The following is a 20,441-nucleotide window of genomic DNA, read 5'->3' as shown; positions in this document are numbered from 1 at the left end:
CAGCACTGCTGGGGCCTGTGGGGAGATTTGAGGAAGACCGGCCCTACCTGGTGGAGGTGCAAAAGCTGGATTGGGGCGGGGGCAGGGAAGGTGGAAGGGTACGGGGAAGGGAGGGGGGACTCTGATCTGTCCAAATCACAGTAGCCCCATAGCCCTCAGGGTATACTTGTTTTTGTAAAAGGACTTTGCTTTGTGGTCCGGGAGGTAGAGGAACTGATTGCTGTGGGAAGGGGGGAACTGTGGGAAGTAGCTCTGGCCCCCTAAGTCTCCCACAGTTCCCTCTGCTACCTCTTTCATCACTGTACACTCATTGTCTGTTCTCTGCTGGTCTCCCCCACCAGACCGTGAGCATCCAGGGAGCAGGCACTGGGTCTGATTCACCTCTTTCTGCCTCACAATGTGGCCCAGCGTGGGGCCCGACACTTGGAAGTTTCTCAAAGAGTTACTTGTTGAATGAATGAACAAATGAATGCTTTCTCTGAACTGCCCTGAACTCTGTATGGGATTTACAAAGAAGGAAAGGCCTGATTGCTTGCTCTTGGCTGCTTACACCACTTACCAAGGCGTTGGTGCACCTCCAGAGAATCCGCACCAGGAGATTCAAGGAGGCAGTGAGGTTCTAAGGTTGGGTTTATAGGTTTATGTGCATTTTCCTGGGGATAGAGTCCATATCATTTATCAGATTTTCAAAGGTCCTCCGTCCCCACAAAAGTATGCATCATCATTTGAGAGAATCATTCCAGGAAGGGGATTTTATACAAATTTTCTCAGCATCAATTCCCCTGAACCTAATTACTATTTACTCCAATGTTTTCTTCCTGTATATAATATACTAAGATTGAAGTTTCGTAGTATCAGAGTCTCCAGATCACCTGAGTAAATGGTAAGAAGATGCCTCCACCTTCGACTTCTCCCAGAACCTCCCCTTCAGCGCCACAACCAAGGCCCCCTTACTGATTCCTCCACATTCCTGGCTCATTTGCCATTTTGCAAGTGGGAAGGCGGAGTGTGGCATGGGTGTGGGGATAATTGGAAGTGAGACCTTAGGGGCAGAGGCAGAACTAGGAAGAGAACAGCTGGGATATCCTGCTACCTAATCCAATTCTCTGTCTCCTTCATTCAGCAGCCTCCCCTCCCTCTGCATAACAATGGAAGGAAAGGGGAAGTGGGAAAAAAAGAAGGTCACGTAATTGAGTTAAAAGGGGTAATTACAGGACCAGGAGAGGAGGGAAAACAGCCCAGGAAAGGAGGGTTATGAAAGAGACAAAGATGTAGAACAGGGAAATAAGTAACAAATACTTGCTAGCATGGGGAAGGAAAAACATAAAAGCCTCCATGCTCAATAAAGTAAGGACTAGCACCGGGAAACCTGAGATTGGCAGCAAGAACCAGACTGGAGCAGGGTCAGGAGAGAAAGCTACGAGTCAGCCCGGGGCTCTGAGGCGGCTGCTGTGGCTAGATATTGAGTATCGGTGCCGCAAGGGAGAGATGAGTCAGCCGCAGCAGTTCCAAGTTTGGAATAGAGACAGCCACTGGGAAGGTACTCAGCAAACACCTTTCTTGTGAGACAGCTTGCTGACAATTCCAGTGTGGAATCCCCACACTAGAGGGCCGACCCAGGAAACGCAAGAAAGCAGAGACTGAGTGCCAAGTGTTACTTTAAACTCCCCTTCCTTCCTCTGTACCAGGAGGCTTCAGTCAGATATGCCACCCTTTGTTCGATTTGGTAGGATTGTCTACAGCTGGGGTTGGCACAGAGCAGAAGCCTCGGGCACACTATGTGAATGCCACATAGTGCTGAAGGAGTCAGGGAATGGTGCTTTGAAACTCATGAACGTTCTCAATTATGGGTGGTGGCTGTAAATGCATAGAGCACCCTAGTGCTTCACAGGAGACAGTGAGGCAAGGTGTGGGGGGATCTGGCCAACTGGGGTCTGGTTCTTTGGAGCAAGGAGCCCTTCACCCACCACTCCATCCTGATATTCATGGGTGTCGAAAGGATGGCAGGATCAGGCAGTTGAACCACTCAGCCTGACTGTGCTTGAAAACACAGAAAATGACCCAAGAGGCCCAGCGTGCAAGCTTAGTTTGTGGAGGTGGAGTGGTAATTTGTACAGCATGTTAGAGAAAGGTTTGAATTTTGTGCTGGATGACCTTGTATGATTTTAAGCTTTTTCATTTTTTCCCACCTTTAAATAACTTTTTCCCTAATATATGTTGGTTTCTGTGTTGGTGGGTGGGGCCATGGGCTGCGGGTCAAGAGGTCTCTTCTCCTGAATTTCTTTCATGTAAGGGTTGCTGTGAGTTTTTTTTTTTTTTTTCTTCTGTGTAAACGCCTCTGTTACTTTCCTTCTATATATGCACATTTAAAATTTAGTGCATAAATCCACTTCCCTTTTATTTGCTCAAACTTCTGAGTCATCAATTTGGGCTGGGCTCAGCTGGGCATTTCTTCTGGTGATATCAGCTGTGGTCATTTATCCCACTGTAGTCATTTGGTGGCTCAGTGGGGTATGGCTGGTCTAATATGGCCACACTCATATGTCTGCTGGTTGGTGCTGGCTGTTGGCTGAAGTGTGTGTCTCTAACAAGCTTCTTCATGTGGCTGCTGGGTTCTAGAAGAAGCAAGAGAGTGAGAACAAGACCCACTGTAGAAGCACTTTTCAAGTCGCTTCTTATGTCACCTTTGCTAATGTCCCATTGGCCAAAGCATGTCACCTGGCTAAGTCTTGTATCATTGTGGAAGGGAAATTTACAAATATGTGTATACAGGGAAGTGGTATTCACTGGAGGCCATGGCGGTAACAATCTACCACACCTACATACCATTCTGTATTTTGCTTTCCCCCTTTACAGTCTATCTATTTTCCAAGTTGATATAGTTATCATAATTACATTTGTTATGATTACACAATAGTCCATCAAAGGACTATGCTAAAGTTCTGATACATGCTATAACATGGATTAACATTGAAGACATCATTTTGAGTGAAATAAGCCAGACACAAAAGGACAAATATTGTATGATCTCACTGATATGGAATAATTAAAATTTGCAAATTCATAGAGACAAAAAGTAGATTATAGATGCAGGGGGAGGGATGGGGAATGCAGAGTTATTTCTTAATGGTACAGAGTTTCTGTTTGGGGTGACGGAAAAGTTTTGGTAATGGATAGTATGATGGTAGCACAACATTATGAATATTAGTACCACTAAACTGTATTTGAAAGGGGGTAAAATGAGAAATTTTTTTTTGTATACATGTTACCACTATAATAATACTTTTTAAAAAACCCATTGATCTGTACAACACAAAGAGTGAAACTTAGTGTAAACTCTGGACTTCAGTTAATAATACAATTATAATAATATTGGTTCATCAGGTTGTACCAAATGTACCACACTGATGCAAAATGTTAATAATAGGAAAAACTGTATGTGGGATGGGGGTAGGGTGGGGTGGATATATGGGAACTCTGAAATTTCTGTGTAATTTTTCTGTAAGCCTACAACTGCTCTAAAAAAATAGTCTATTAAAAAAAGACTATGGGCTGCAGCCTGGAGGCTCCGGGGACGGAGGAGTCATGCTCGTATCGCAGAGGCGCTAGCTAGCATGTGTCTGTAGGGTATGTTCATTTGAGACTTCTCCACCGGAAATCACCTGGTATCACTAAGTCTCCACTAAAGCCAGGGTTTGCTGCCTAATTTCTTGCCATGTCGAACGAAGTAGAGACGAGTACAACCAACGGTCATCCTGACCAACAGGCTGCACCAAAAGCCCCATCAAAGAAGGAAAAGAAGAAAGGCTCTGAAAAGACAGATGAGTATCTCTTGGCCAGGTTTAAAGGTGATGGTGTGAAATACAAGGCCAAGCTAATTGGCATTGATGATGTGCCAGATGCAAGAGGGGATAAAATGAGCCAAGATTCTATGATGAAACTAAAGGGAATGGCGGCAGCTGCTCGGTCTCAAGGACAGCACAAACAAAAGCTCTGGGTCAACATTTCGCTATCCGGGATAAAATTAATTGATGAGAAAACTGGGGTAATAGAACATGAACATCCAGTGAATAAAATTTCTTTCATTGCTCGTGATGTGACAGACAACCGGGCATTTGGTTATGTATGTGGAGGAGAAGGCCAACACCAGTTTTTTGCCATAAAAACAGGGCAGCAGGCCGAGCCATTGGTCGTTGATCTTAAAGATCTCTTTCAAGTTATCTACAATGTAAAGAAAAAAGAAGAAGAAAAGAAAAAGACTGAAGAAGCCAACAAAGCAGTAGAGAATGGCAGTGAGAACCTCCTGACTCTTGATGACCAAACTACCAAATTGAAATTGGGTATTGACCAGATGGATTTGTTTGGGGACATGTCTACACCTCCTGACCTAAATAGTCCAACATCTTCAGCCAGTGACTTGCTCCCATCAGACCTCTTTGCTCCTCCCGTCTCAGAATCTCCAGGCCAGATGTCACCTACAGGACAACCTGCAACCCAACAGACCAACCCTCTGGATCTCTTCAAAACAAGTGTTTCTGTCCCAGTAGGGCCCCTTACGGGTCTAGGTGGTGTACCAGTTACACCCCCTCAGGCAGGACCATGGAACCCCCCACCATCCTTAGTCTTCAATCAGTCCCCTTCAGTGGTCCCAGGAGCTATTGTGGGTGGTCAACCTTCAGGATTTGGTCAGTCGCTTATTTTTGGCACAAGACCAGCTGTTCCAGGTTGGAACCAGCCTTCATCCTTTGCAACCTCAACCTCCCCTCCAGCCTCTGCTGTTTGGGGCCCTTTAGCATCTGTGGCAGTTAACGCTTGGCCCTCAACAACCTCCTTAGGGAATCCTTTTCAGAGCAATGTCTTTCCAGCTCCTGTGCCAGCCCAATCCTCTTCTATGCTCCCTTCTCTTCTGGTCGCTCCTCCTCAGCCACCTCCTAGAACTGCTGCTGCCCAGGACATCTCCAAAGATGCCTTCACTGCCTTAGACCCACTAGGGGATAAAGACGTTAAGGAAGTAAAAGAAATGTTTAAGGACTTACAACTGCGGCAGCCACCTGTACATGCAAGGAAGGGAGAGCAGTCTTCCTCTGGGACTTCCAGTGCTTTCTCCAGTTATTTTCACAGCAAAGTTGGCATTCCTCAAGATAATGCAGACCATGATGACTTTGATGCTAATCAATTGTTGAGCAAAATCAATGAACCGCCAAAGCCAGCTCCAAGACAAGGTGCCCTGCCAGTTACCAAATCTGCTGATAATGCATTTGAGAACCCTTTCTCTAAAGGTTCTTTCAGTTCTTCACCACAAATCCCTGTGGCTCCTCAACCCACAGCTCCTAATGTATATAGGGATCCTTTTGGAAATCCATTTGCATAACTTCTGAACTTGGTATGCTGACGATCCAGAGGAACAAAAAGGTTGGCTTTTTTAGCAGTCAAGGACAAAGCTAATAGCCAGATGCGTCCTGACCTCTGCCCTTGTTCCAGCTTTGACATATTATCTGTTGCCTTATTTCTTGCTGCCTCTTGGACCTGTAAAATGCCTTTCACTTCCTGTCTAGGTTAAAGCTAAACTGAGTCTGTGGCTTTAAATAAATTCAGAAGCTCAACTCTCTAGCTTAAATGTAAATGCAGTAGTTTCCATACTTGAGCCCATGCCTATTGTGTCCGTAGAACCTTCTAGAACACTCTACCATGTACCCTCTGATTGGGAGATGCAGCCACTACAAACCCCTCAGATCATACTGTTTTGAATAAATTTTCAAATCTTTACCATTCAAAAAAAAAAAAAAAAAAAAAAAAAAAAAAAAAAAAAAAAGACTATGACAAAATGTACTTAGCCATTATTACTCTTTTTTGCATTTAGTTAGCTTTTAATTTTCATTTCTATAAATAATTCATTAGTTCAATATTAATTTTCTACTACATGTAAAGCATTGTCTAAAGGCATTAGAGACACATATCTCTGAGATTCTCTGGAGGAAACACAAACATGAATATATATTATGCACTATGAAGAGAAAACAGGAAGGAAGATTAGAGTGTGGGGAGTGGTGAGGTGGGGTTTGCTATTTTAGTTCTGTTAAGAAATTTTTTTGGATTATGTTCTAAGAATAAAGGATTGTTTATTTTGCATCACATCCTTGTTGTAAGAAGTGAGATTACTGGGCCATAGGATAAGTATATGTTTAAGCTCTTAAAATATATTGCTTAGTTGCTTTCTCAAGGCCTTTACCAATTTATACTACCACCAGCCAAGTGGGATTTTGCCAGCTTCATTTTGGCCAACATTCTACGTTCTCGCTTGTGCATTTAATAGATGAAGATGGATAGGTTTTGTTAAGATAGCATTTTATGTAGTCATTTTTCTTGACCACTTCAATCTTTTGGACTCTTTAGCTTATGAGCTATAATTGCCATTTTCTAGTGTGTATGACAGAATGAGAGACAGAAAAGAAGAGGGTGAGATTTATTGGCAAAATCTGGGTGTGATCATGCTTTGAAATATACATGTTTCTTGGTGTGAAAAAAATGGGAATTAAAATATCTGGAATTATAAAAGACAAAATACAGAGGAAACCACTAATTTAGAATCAGAAGGCTTAGGCAAGTATTCCTTTCAGTAGGGACTACCTCTTGCCTTTTTGGGAGAGATAAAAGGTTTCTTTCTAGGGGCCCATCTGTATCAAGGGATGTGTGGTTCTGGCCTGGTTCCCTGTGCTCTGCTTGGCAGGGCACTTCCTTGGGCACTGACCAAGAGGTGGGGCCAGTTTCTGTTTCAACAGGAAGGGACCCAGCCTCGGGGCTCATTGTGTCCACTTTTGCTTTCTAGGTCAGTTGGTACAGGCAGAAACAGTGTACATGGCCCATATTATGTCTCTCACGAGAAAGTGTTGCATTTGTTAATTAATGCATGCATATATGCATTCTTTTATCCGGAAATTTACCCATCCATTCATCTATTCATCTGGGCATGTATTTATACATTAATTCATTCATTCATTCAATACACATTTAGTGAGTACAAGATACTTACTATGCATGAGTTTTACATGAGAAATACTTTACAGTAAAGAATTTTATACTTTGGTAGGAAAAAAAGCAATTTTATTGTAAACTCCTCTGTTTAAAAATTCTATATATTTGGTATATTGTAGAATATAGAAGACTGACTTGATTATTCACTTTCTATTAAATTGTTTTGGCAATAGGGTATATTGGAGATCTCTTGGGAGGTTGGGTTTTCAGCCTATGCATTATTATACAAGATAAATTACCACACACACACAAACAAAAAAACACATCCCTTTTAACTGACTTCTTGAAAAGCATAATTCTATCCCACCTTTTAAAAATCCTTACCTTTCAACTATCCAACAAACTAAGTAAATCAAGTCCCAGACCATTACAAATTTATCTTTGCATAATTATATAAAGTTATTTTAAAAATAAAGCAAAAATCTGTTTGGCTAGCTCTATCTCGCAAGACCGTTTTATATTTCTGTAGTTGTAGCTTTCACTTATGCCAGAGAGATCACTGATAATTAGTTAGAGACCTAAGCTGGTGCCTGGAGAAAGTTCACGGGCTGCAGCCCTGTGGTTGGCGTTGTGTAAGTGAATTGGGCTCCTAGCTGTGTGATGCTAGCCTTGCCTGCTCCCTGTTACAACCAATCCTTCTTGGTCCATTGACTTTGAACAAGTAAACTCTTGTTTTACCAAACCAAAGACAAAATGTGCTGACTGAGCCTTCTTTACCAGAAAAATTGTATTACATTTCTCTGTGTGATGTAAAAAGGTTAGAACAACAATATGTGACCTTACAGCTCTGGGTACTGAGTCTGCACTGTTAGCTGTGAAAAAACAGATGTCCCTGCATTCAAGTGACAGACTTAATTTGGCAAGTTTACATATCTTTCTGCTAAAAGATGAGAGGGATTTTGTTTAAAAGTAACATTCAGTGTTCCTCCTTAGTTTGAAGATGTATATCTCTGAGGACCAAGTAGTATAAATAAAAATAACTTCACACTCAGGCAAATCCCAGTGAAATGACAGATCATTGCAAACCACGAACTCCTAGTAGACAATGGAACCATAACCTCAAACTGCCAAAAGAAAATGACAGAAAGCTTAGAAGATCACATGCAGCTAAACCATCGCTCAAGAGTGCGGGCACAGTAAAGACATTTTCAGACAAATAAGGCATAAGAGAGTTGACCACTCACAGACCTTGCCCAAAAGAACTACTCAAAGAAATTCTTCAAGAAGTATAAAGCTCAACTTAGAAGGAAGGAGTGAGATACAGGAAAAGACAGTGAGCAAAGAAATTAGTAAACATATAAGTTAATTTAAATAATAATTGTTTAAAAACAGTGCCATAATAAAACAGGGGTGATGGTACCGAAATCACAAAAATAAATAAATAAATAAATAAATAAATAAAATAAAATAAAATAAAAATTCAGTGTTCCTGACCTTAAGACGCTTATAATCCAGTTGGAGAAATAAGGCCAGTGTATCTAGAGTGATAGATCATAAAAATAATGAATGTTTTATTTTGAAGGTTACATAGAGACCCAAATGGCCTGAAATTACCTACCAAGATGGAACCCCCCCCAACCAAGGTAATCTACAAATAGTCATTTCAGCGCTATACAAACACTTCTCTGATGAGGAACCCACTAATTTTTTTTTAATCTCGCTAATTAAAATTTTTATTGAGATAATTGTAGATTCACAGGCAGTTGTAGGAAATAGCATATAGAGATCCCTTACACACTTTGCCAAGTTTCCCCCAATGCTATCATTTGGCAAAACATTGGCAAAAACGGTATAATATCACAATCAAGATATTGACATTGATATAAACTACTGATCTTATTCAGATTTCCCCAGTTTTATTTGTCCTGTGGGTTTGTCACATGACACGTGTGTAGGCATGCACACCCACCATCACAGTCAATAACTGAACATGACCAATATTACAAGGATCCCTTGTATGACCATTTTATAACCACACCCATCTACCTCCCTTCCTGAGTCACTTCTCAATTCAGATATCAACTTTCCCCCCACACTATCCACTATTAAGTCTTTAAAATTAGAAGAATAATGTATGTTTAATGTAACATTCAAACAATATAGTATAAACTAAAACGTCAAACCTCACCTCCAATATCCCTCCTCCCCACCATTTGGTAAGGACTGTTACAGGTTGGTGAGAACAGTTAGCTATTTTCTATACTTGTACTAACACATAAATGAATAGTTTCACCTCATACTATAAATGTAATCAGTTTAATCTATTTTTAAAAGTTAGGTAATGTGTACAACAAAAAAATCACATAGTATAAGAATATACAATGAATTCTGTTGAGGTGATGGAAGAGTTCTGGTAATGGATGGTGGTGATGATAGCGCAACATTGTGAATGTGATTAACAATGATTGTGTAGTTAAAAGTGGTTAAAATTGGAAATATTATGTTGTGTATATGTTACATATGTTACCACAAGAAAAATTAATTTTAAAAAAGGAATATATAATGAAGAGAAAGTCTCCCTTCTACTTTCTCTCTCCCCCTTTAGCCCCTCCCCAGAGGCAACCACTGTTAACCACTTTCATGTGTATTCTTCCAGACATCTGTGCACTCTACAAACATGTTATTCTTTTTTTAAAACATGTTAACATACTATATATGATATTTTCTACTTTGTTTTTTCCCTTAATAATGTATCATGCATATTACCACATACCATTATGTGAAGCTGTTTTATTCTTTTTAACAGGTGCATAGCATTTCATTGTGCAGATATGTCATATTTATTATATCAATCTCCTATTTATGAATATTTTGGTTGTTTCTAATCTTTTGATATTACAAACAAGTCTACAATGAATAACCTTGTGTATATGTCTTTTTTCAAATGTGTACATAAATTTGTAGGATAAATATCTACATCAGAATTGTTGGGATCAAAATGAATTTGCAATTTTGGTAGACATTGCCAATTAATTCAGCAGAAGTTGTACCAATTAATGCTCCTTTCATCAGTGATGAGCAAACCTCTCTCCCTCTTACCAGGATATTAATGGCATTATTTTTTAAAACAAAGCTGTAAATTTTATTATTTTAACACATATACATGTTTACTGATGTTTATATTTTAAAATAAAATTTATGATTCATTGAAAAAAAGAAACAGGATCCAGAGTCTCTGCAACATAATATTCACAAAAATATAAACCCAAATTATTTAAAATGCAAAGAAACAAAAAATGTGACCTTTCTCAAGAAAAAAGATAATTAACAGAGACTGACCTCAAGATGACCTAAATATTGGAGCAGCCAACTAGGGTTTTAAAGCTACAATGGCATTAGTTTTTACTCGTGCCAATTTGGCCATTTTAATTTGCATTTCTCTTTTTATGAATGAAGATGAATATCCTTTCATATGTGTAAGGACCATTTATGATTATTTTTCTGTGAGCTGCCTGTTCGTATTCTTTATTTATTTTTCTACTTTTTTCTTTTGTGGCTTTTTTCTCACCAATAACTAAATGTCTTCATGTATCTGTTTTAATTAGCTTGATTAAAATTGACATTTTTTCCCCAGTTTTTCATTTTTCTGGTGACTTGTTTATGGTATTTTTCTCCATGCATGAATTTTTTAAAAATGTTTATAGAGTTGAATTTATCAGTATTTTATTTTATAGTTTCTTGTTTCATTCACTCTTTTATTTAACCATATCAAGGAAGGCTTGTCTACACCAATATTGTATATATGCAAAAATTGTCCCATGTATTTTCTAGTACCTTTGTATGGTCACTTTTATATTTCAATCTTTCTTCCATCTGAAATTAATTTTGATATAAGTTTTGAGGTAGTGATCAAATTTTATTTTTTTCCCAGATGGTTCACTAGTTTCCCCAATATTTTATTGAATAATGCATATTTTCTCCACCGATTTAAAATACCATCTGTATTTCTGGGCTTTTAATTTTGTTTCATAAACATGTATGCCTAGTTTATGTCCTTCTACCTACTGTTTTAATTATTCTAACCATGTTTAATCTCTGGAAGAGGTAGTCTCCCCTCTTTGTATTTTTCCAGAATTTTTTTTCAGAATTTTTCAAGTTATTCTTGGAAATAAATTTTAAAATTAATTTGTCTAATTAAAAAACATGGTGTTTTAACCCTAATTATACTGAATTTATAGTGAGTTGACATCTTTATAATATTGTGTCTTTCTATCCAATCTGTATAGTTTCCTCTCTCTACCAGACCAGTTTTTGAGGCAACCCATTCCATCACTGGATGATGCTGATAGCTTTTAAAAGTCCTCTTTAGTGTGAAGTACATCTCTTTCTCTGTATTTTCTAGGCATTGGTTCTAATTTTGTCCTTTGAAATAACAAACAGGAGTTAAAATCCAGAATCTTCAACATGATTTACAAAACTCTACATTGGTGCTTCCCAACCTTTCACAACATGGGACGTATAGAAAATTATAATATTTGCATGGAACCCCAGGCTGAGAAGACGAAACTTTTGCATCCAAGGTGAAGATGGTGGTGGGAGGGAATTAGGCTTCCCAGATCCTACTTCTGCTGACTTAAGGGCTGCGGGGATCAACGTCTGGGAGCATGTGTAACGCCCCTGGGGCACTTCACCTGGGAAGTTTGCTCCTCTCTCACTTCATTCCAGCTACCAAGGCATTCTTTTCTTCCTAGACCTCAAATACACCAAGCACATTCTCACTTCAGGGCCTTTGCATTTGTAGTTCCCTCTGCCCAGACTGCTATGGCCCTAGAAGTTCACAAAGCCGGCTACTTCTCTTCATTTATATCTCAGCTCCAAGTAGGCTCAACCAAACACTCTATCTAAGGCAGCAGCATTCCCCTGCCCCCAGTCACTCTATTCTCTTGGTAATACTTATCAATTGTAGAAATTATCCAGATTATTTGTGTGCTCATTGTTTCTCTCCCCAACTAGAATGTAAGCTCCAAAGAGGCACGAGTCTTGTCTATTTTGTTCTCTTCTATCCCCAAATCCTAAAACAGTGCTTTGCACATTATAGGCACTTAATACATCGTTGTTAAATGAATGAGTGAATGGATTCCCTGCTCTACATCTTGGAGAACATTTTTCACGGCACATCAGTTCTCCTCATTTCCAAGTTAACCTCCCCCCATCCACCCAGTTCTCATAACCATTCCTCCCATAGTGTCATTTTTTGTCTCCCACCCACCATGTTCTTGGTCTCTCATTTTCAATTGGTATCTGGACTCCTGGAAGGCATGGGTCACGTCAACTTTGCATTATCAGTGGCTGGTACACAGCAGGTTCATAATACATGTTGTTAAATGAATAGACTTTTTTTTCCCCCTCTAAATTGTGGTTCCTGGAATTTAGCACAAGACACCTGCTGTGGTGTGACCCCTGCAGAATCTAGAGACATTGAGATTGCCCCATCAAAGCACAGATGTCTAGTCATAGAGCTTAAGATTTTTTTTTTAAACTAGTGCCAGTAAAATAATAAGCCTTGCCTTTTCAGGAGATGGAGGTGGAGTGAGGATCACTATATTTAACTCATGTCCCTCTTGGTGCTCTAGCCCCAATGCAGTCCTTGTTAAACATCCTTTTCTTGGTCTGATCAAAGGCTTCAGGAGGAATTGTTCAGCTACTTATGACTCCTACCTAACTGCCCTGTCTCTTACTTTTCCATCCTGGCCACAAGGAGACCACGGAATCTTATCAACCCCCTGCAGAATCCAGATACACTACATCTGCAGCATTCTCAGAAGTCATCCAGTTTAGTAACCCTATCAAAAACGGAAAAGAGGTTAGATTAGCAGGAAATGAGATCAGTTTGGCAACTGATGGCTAAACATTGACAGTATGTAAACTCAGTAGTCTGAATTTATAATATAATACATGTCGGAAGGCAGTGCAAGGTTCAAATGAGTGGTGAGCCATGCAGGGCAATTTGGGCTCAGAGAGGAAAGATCCCTGTAAACTGGTAATTGATTGTCTTCTGTGTGCCTTGGGCATGTGAGTGTGTATTGTACTGGAGGACTGCTGAGTTTTCCCAGCCTCAAAATATGGATCTCTCTGGGCTCCTGTAGGACTACGGCTTTGGCCAAAATTAATAAGCACGATTTATTATTATTCTATCCCATGCTAAGCATTTGTTATCTCCAATCCTTCCAATAACCCTGTTGAGTAGGTAATACCCATTTAACAGAGAATATAACTGAGGTTTAAATGACCAAATGACTGGCCCAAGGTCACACAGTGTGCAGGAAAGCAAAGATTCAATCCAGCCCCTCAAGCCCACCCCAGTCTGAGTCCTTTTTCCTTTTCTATGCTAAGTAGGGGGAAACAATGCAAGCTAAGGCTCTAATGAATTCTTTTGGGAGCAAACATTGGTTTGAATCTGTCTATAGGAGTATACAAATGCCCAAACAATTCTGAAATGTTATATTTAAGTCTTTGGAATTATTCTTGTTAACAGATCACATTAAAAGAATCAGAAAGTAAGAGTTATTGTATACATACAGAAAAACCTAGAATGTTTATCAGAGATGATCAGCACACCCAAAGTTCCATGTCACAATTCATCAAAGGCTAATAGGCACAAAAGCTAAACAACAGAATATATTCATATATGAAAATAATGGTGCAGTTAATAACGATGAGGGATACAGTTGAGTTCAGTAACTTTTTGTTTCATCCAAATCTTTCCCTGAATTTATGGACACAATGGTGCAATTATGACCAGAAAGAACAGGGGCCGATTAGAATTATAACTCCATGTGTAGGATATTTAATATTTTCATCGCAGGCTCACATATCCCCATTTTTTTCTGAATAATTAAAGCCATGGCCTGCCCACTCCTCCAACCCCCAGTACTGCACCAGAATGCTTGAATATTCATACTAAGGGAAGGAGGGCAGTCCTCATCTGATGTAGTTGAGAGATGTGGTCTGAAAACTGCCAACAGCCATTCTTCCATCCACTAGTAGGAACTTGTATAAGAGAGAGTAGAGCTGATATACAGAGAGACAGGCAGACAAGAGTCAGTCTTGGTTCCAGTTTCCCTCCAGGCCCTTTCTGTGGTTTAAGCTAGTTGAGTTGGGTTTCTTTCGCTTGCCGCCAAGAATCTGACATATTTACCTTATTCATTCCAAATGCCTCAACCATTGGCTTTCTGTTGGCTGTTTGCGGCTCATCCACTCTGATCCAAGGAGAATTCTGTTGCATGTGTGTTGGCGTGGGTGTGTCCCTCTCCTAAGAAGTTTCCCTCCTTGCTGGTCTCCTCTACCAGCAAGGTGTTCTCTGGGTCTGTAAAAAAGTTTTTATACTAACTTAGGTGAAATAAGATTAGTTCTACTTTTTGAGTCAACCTCATCTGTTTAAAAAGAATCTGTTTAAAATTAAAAAAAACAAAAACAAAAAATATTTACCCCTAAAATTGAATCTCCTTCCCAGCATCCATGTGGGCGAGCCTTGGAGTCAGCTGTGGAAAAGTAGATAAAGCGCTAGAAATGGAGCCAAGACACATGTGCTTGTATCCCAGCCCCTCTGACAGAGCTGCATGACATTGATCAAGCTACTTCAAAGTTTTTTAATTTGTCTTATCTGTGAAATGAATATGTACAGACATCTAGTACAGTGCCTGGAACACACTGCATATTCACTCAATGAATAATTTAACAAAATGCCCCTTTTATTGCTTTTTGAGTCAACCATATGGACAAGAAACCTCCTTTGTTCTTTAGTCTCTGCCCCATCCTTGTCCCCCTGAGACCAAAGGTCATGCCTCTTCTCTCCACTCATTCAACTATCAAAACCCTAGGAGAGGTCTTGATTAGCTGAGCTTCAGTCACATGCCAACGGCTTCTGTTGAAGGGATCCTCCAGGAACACCTGGAGGTGTACTAAGGCAGAGCTTCCTTAGCAGAGAGGGCAGATTCCTCAATTAACCAATTAATTCATGCCCAGGAACTACTAATAAAGTGAATACTAAGGCTAATTTCCCGTAAAAACATCACAATGCACTTGAAAACCAAATATGTTCATGAAATCAGTTATTTTTGATTATCTGTGTCTTCTAACACACTCTTTGGTGGGAGTAATAAGATTCATTGCAGAAACTCAACAGCTCTGCCATCAACCACAAATATTTATGGCGCTCCTTTCTAAGAGCTGGGGATATAAAGAGGTGTCAAGTCTCTGCCTTCAATCATGAAGACCTTGGCTATTCCAAGGATGAATCTTACAGCAGTAGTCGTCATTTATAAATTAACAAGTCTGTTTACTATAAGGAAACTTCTAAGTCCTTTAGGATACAGGGGGTGGGGAGGAAGAAGGCCATTCTACTCTATGGGAAGGGATATTAGAACACTTTGCAATTTTAGCTACTTTACTTCTCTGTTCTGTAATCTGCTTCTCTATTCTCCAACACTAAATTTTATTCCCTCTGATTATAAATGTACCCATAGATTCTTACTCCGTACCGTGCACGATCGCAATGAGTCGCTCTCTAACTGGCTACTCCTTCCTGGAATGCCAAAACTCCCTTACCCACCCACAGGGTTCAGTTTAACCCGCAGAGACGCTGCTCAGCGCAGGCGCAGCTGAGACTCAGGCGACCACTGGGGATTGGCTTTTTCTGGCTGAGAGCCACACCCAACTTGAGCCCATTCCGTCTGATTCAAGTGTAAAGGAGAGTTGTGCAAGGCTCTTTTCCAAACCAGAAGTGTGAATTTGGCCTTAGTGTTTAAGTCAACACTCTTTACCTCGAACTGGGCTCAAGAGTGAAGTATCGCTGACCGAAAACACGGAGACCAAAAAAACTCCCTGATTCTGGCTCACACTGCCTTGGAACCCGGATGAAGGGAACAAAATTCAGTGCGTGCGCGGGTCCCTATTCCCCGTAGAAGCAGTTCTGAGCCTCACCTTGGGAAAGCCTCTTTTTCAAATGTTATTGTCTTTTGTGTAGTTACTTCTTTTCACATTCAAGGTCAGCCATAGCCGGGGGCTCCTCAGCCCCTTAGTTGGATCAGGATCCCCGTGGTGAGCCTTTAATCTCAAATTTACCTCAAAGCAGCCTGAAGCTCACAGCCTCAGGTGGTATTAGCTCCCGCTGGGGATCTCTGTGCCATGGGATCAGGACCCGGAGTTTCAAACCGAGTGATCTGCAGAGGAGAGTCCTTCGAGAGCAACTGGCATTGAGTTTTTACGCGCAGAAGCAGAGCCTGAATGAAGATAGTGACTTCAGTGGATCAGAGAGAATTTCAGACTAGATAACTTCCTAGGAGAGAAAGTTAAAATGAAGAAAGAAGGATAAACAAAAGTTAAATACTATATAGTCTGTATCTCAACTATGTTGAGGTTAGTTATACAAAGAAGAGAAGCTGAAAAGAATTTACATAAAAATGTTGACAGACATTTTCTCTAAATGATGGAATTACAGCTGATTTTTCTTTTTTTAATGTCCTTCTGTATGATCCAATCAGTCTGAATTATCTTTTCCATTTTTAAAATATTTTTTACATTACAAAACTAATGCAGTCTCATTGTAAAATCTTCAAATCACACAGAAAAATACATATAACATGTGAAAGTACTACTTACCCAAGGGCCAATACCGGTTCCTTCCTTAGCAAAAATTTACTGTATGTGTATACATGCAGGCCTACATATATTTAAATAAAGATTCATACATTTAAGCATATGGACAGATTTTTTTTTTCTAACTCTATGTATTGAAGACCTTTCACTGTTAGCTCTATCTCATTTAAATTGCTGCTTAGCATTTGTAACATGAATGTATTGCAATTTGACTAAATTTTCTTATTAATAGATATTTAGGTAATTTTCAATCTTTTGCAATCACCAACCAGACTACATTCAAGTATTGCATGTACTTTTTGGTGCACATTTGTATTTCTTTAGGATGAATTTAGAGAAGTAGAATTTACAGGCCAAAGGTATATGCATTTAAATTCTGGATAGAACTTGCTAAATTGCCTTTTCAAAGGCAAAATAAATTTATCAACTTATTCTCTATTCAACAATAAAACAGAGCACTCATTCCTCCATACCCTTACCAATAATGGATATTATTGAATTTTTAAATTCTTACTAATTCTGTGCCACTCCCACCCCCACCCCCACCCATGGTATTATGCTGTTTAATTCTCATCTCTCTGATTACTAGTAAGGATAAGTAACTTTTAATATTTTTATTGATCATTTATATATCTTTATGAATTACATCTTTATTTCTTTTGGAATTTGTCACCGTCTTTTCTTTACTGATTGTATGTTTTATATATTCCGTGTATTTCATGATTTGGACTATTACATACATTTCAAATATTTTTCCCAGTCTATCATTTGTCTTTCAATATAATTTTATGTGTGTGTGTGTTTAGTCACATAGAAGTTTTTAATTTTTATGTAGTAAAAACTCAAACTTTTCCATCATGGCTTCTAGTTTTCATTTTTATGCTTAGGTAAACCTTTCCAATGCTGAGTTTATAATAATATTCTCATATTTTTTCCTGTGATTTTTATGGGCTTTTAATGTTGCTCTCTTCAATCTAATTTATATTTGTATATGGTATGAGGGAAAATATAACAATTTTATTTCTAACTAGATATTCAGTTGATTTCACTGAGTACTCATTTTAAGCCACTGCTTGAAAATACCACCTTTATCATGAACTAAATATATTTGCATATATACACTGGGCCTGTTTTTGGATTTTCTATTCATTTCCATTCATATTTGTCTGTTCCTGCAATAACATCATATTGTGTCAATTACTATTGCCTTCACTATAATTTGCTATCTGATAAGGCAACTCCCCTCATTACTGATCATTATTGGTCATTTTTCAAAATGTTCTTTGCTGTGGTCACGCATTTTCAATTCAGATAATCTTGAGAATCAGATAAGTCTGAGTATGATCATTCCAATAGAGGTCAAAAAAAGCATTTGATGAAATTGAACACCTGTAATATGGAATTTTATGTAGTTGTTTAAAAAATGAGAGAGCTATTTATACTTGAATGGAAAGCTCTCCAACAAGTGAATAAAGCAGAAGAATGTGTATATTATGATTTTCTTGGCATAAAAAAGAAAGATACATACTCCTATGTGTGAAAACATAGATGTATTTGAATTCAGACACAAGTCTGGAGGAGTACTCAGCAGTGATTTTTGTTTCCGGTAAGAGACAAAAGAGACAAAACAAAACATTGACGGGGAAAGAAAACAAAGCTTGCGGAACAAGGACAAAAATTCACATTTAACCACGTGGAGCCGTCTATATGCAGCCTTCTTATTCGTAACTGTATTCCAATCCAGCAAAAATCTCCTACAAGAAATATTCTACCTGTAACAGCACTTTGATACTGTGGATAAAAGCAATAGACTTTAGTGTTTCAAGATATCCTAAGTTGGTCTGTGGGGTTGAACTGGAAAATTCCCTTAAGGGTTTTTGAAGGGGTTATAGAAGGTGACTCCAGAGATTAGTGACTCTGCGTGTGTGTGTCTAATGATATTCTGCCTGTAGTTCTGAAATTAAAAAAAAAAAATGTAATAAAGTATCAATTTTTATTTTGAAAAGAAAAAAAGGGGGGCAGGTGTAGTGGATGCTGTGGTGTATTATCCAGATGCCCTCTTTAGGACAGAGGCATTTCCCTCACTTGCCTGCTGGCAAACTGCTGCAGAGTGCATCCCTAGGCATCATTCTCAGCTGAAGATAGTTGCTTTGCCAAGGTTACGCTCCTACCAGGAGACAGCCTGTATCCAATGACTGGCGATTATAGGGTACAAAGGCATTTACATCCCCTTTGCCTCAATTTTGGACATCTGAAGGGCCATCCTAGCTTCAGAGCTTCCTGAGGGATTGCTGAGGCCTCTACTGCTACTGCATCACAGCCTAGCTTCTCCCTATACCCATCCTGCTTCTCTCACTCCCTTATGGATGATGTTTCTGAGACTATGTCCTAATAAGCCACCTACCTGTAAATTTATCTCAGAGTTTATTTCTGGAGAACCCAACTGTGGTGGATTGAAGTCATTATGCACCCCAGAAAAGACCATGTTCTTTTAATCTGTTTCTGTGGATGCAGACCTATTGTAGCTGGGATCTTTTGGTTAGGTTATTTCAATTGAGATGGGACCCACCCCGTTCAAGGCGGGTCTTAATCCTTTTACTGGAGTCCTTTATGAGAGGCTAAAAGAAAAGGCCAGAGAGCTTGGAGAAGCCCCATAGAAGCTGAGAGATGAAATTAAGAGCAGCTCATACAGAAGAGCCCCAGAGAAGCTGAGAGGACCTACAGAAGTTCAGAGACGAAGCTACTGGAACCAGAAACTGAAGGGAATGACACCCCGCAGTGAAGGACCAGCAGATGCCGGCCACATGCCTTCCCATGTGACAGACATGTCCCGGATGCCAGCAGCCTGTCTTCAATGTCTACATATCATCCTGTTGATGCCTTAAGTTGAACATTTTCATGGCCTGAGAACTGTGAATTGTAAGTTAATAAATCCTCATTATAAAAGCCAACCCATTTCTGGTATGTTGCATTTCGGCTGCTTTAGCAATCCAAAACAATGGACAATAAATTATTGGGTAGTGGAGGATTGGCAGATGGGGGTCTTTCACATTTTGCTATCTTATGAAACCTTGAATAATTTATAAGAATCTATTTATAATGTTAAATTTGTGCTTAAATATTAACTTTAAGTAGAAAATATAACAACAATATTAAACTAACTTTTAAAATGAAGCTCTCATGCCTTGTCTACTTTCCAACTCAGTAGTCTCATTACCATAGCACAAGAGTCATTTAATTTCTACATACTTCCCTTGAATCAGGATCACACTCAGTTATATTTCTGCATGGCTTTCTATGGTGGAAAGAATCACATAGTAATGCAAAGATTCTCATAAAGGTGGATTTTTCAATGCTTGATAAAGATGTTCAAAAAGCAAGGCATCACTGAACCAGGGCAGTTGTTGTCCCAGCCATGGGTCAAGAGTAGGTGAGTTAATTATATCTGCTGAACCAGGAACTTCTTGGAAGGGGCTCAGAAAATGTCTGATTAAACAAATAATTGTTCAGTTAGGAAAATAAGGTATTCTTACAGGGGGACATGAGTGGATATGTGATATCATTACTTAAGGAATTAGAACACTTAAAGGTATGATGGTCAGAACACATGTGTTTCAGTTTGCTAAAGCTGCTGGAATGCAGTATACCAGAAATGGATTGGCTTTTACAATGGGAACTTATTAAGTTATAATTTTACAGTTTAAAGCCATGAAAATGTCCAAATTAAGGCATCAAGAGGAAGATAGATTCTCTAACGAAAGGCTGCTGGCATCTGGGGTTCCTCCATCAGATAGCAAGGCACATGGCTGGTG

At 39.3% G+C, this 20,441-nt stretch overlaps 1 protein-coding gene across 1 annotated transcript; it reads left to right on the top strand.

Moving 5' to 3' along the window:
* The first annotated feature begins 3,557 nt into the window (after positions 1-3,557).
* LOC119527665 (disabled homolog 2-like) lies at positions 3,558-5,646 on the top strand. Its single transcript, XM_037827938.1, has 2 exons — positions 3,558-4,565; positions 5,196-5,646. Exons 1-2 carry the CDS (start codon positions 3,716-3,718, stop codon positions 5,369-5,371), a joined length of 1,026 nt encoding a protein of 341 aa, XP_037683866.1. The 5' UTR covers positions 3,558-3,715; the 3' UTR covers positions 5,372-5,646.
* Positions 5,647-20,441: the final 14,795 nt, after the last annotated feature.

The sequence above is a fragment of the Choloepus didactylus genome, chromosome 1, assembly GCF_015220235.1.
Source record: "Choloepus didactylus isolate mChoDid1 chromosome 1, mChoDid1.pri, whole genome shotgun sequence".
Lineage (NCBI taxonomy): Eukaryota > Metazoa > Chordata > Mammalia > Pilosa > Megalonychidae > Choloepus > Choloepus didactylus.
The sequence above is the reverse complement of the archived record's forward strand: the minus strand, read 5'-3'. Positions and strand labels throughout refer to the sequence as shown.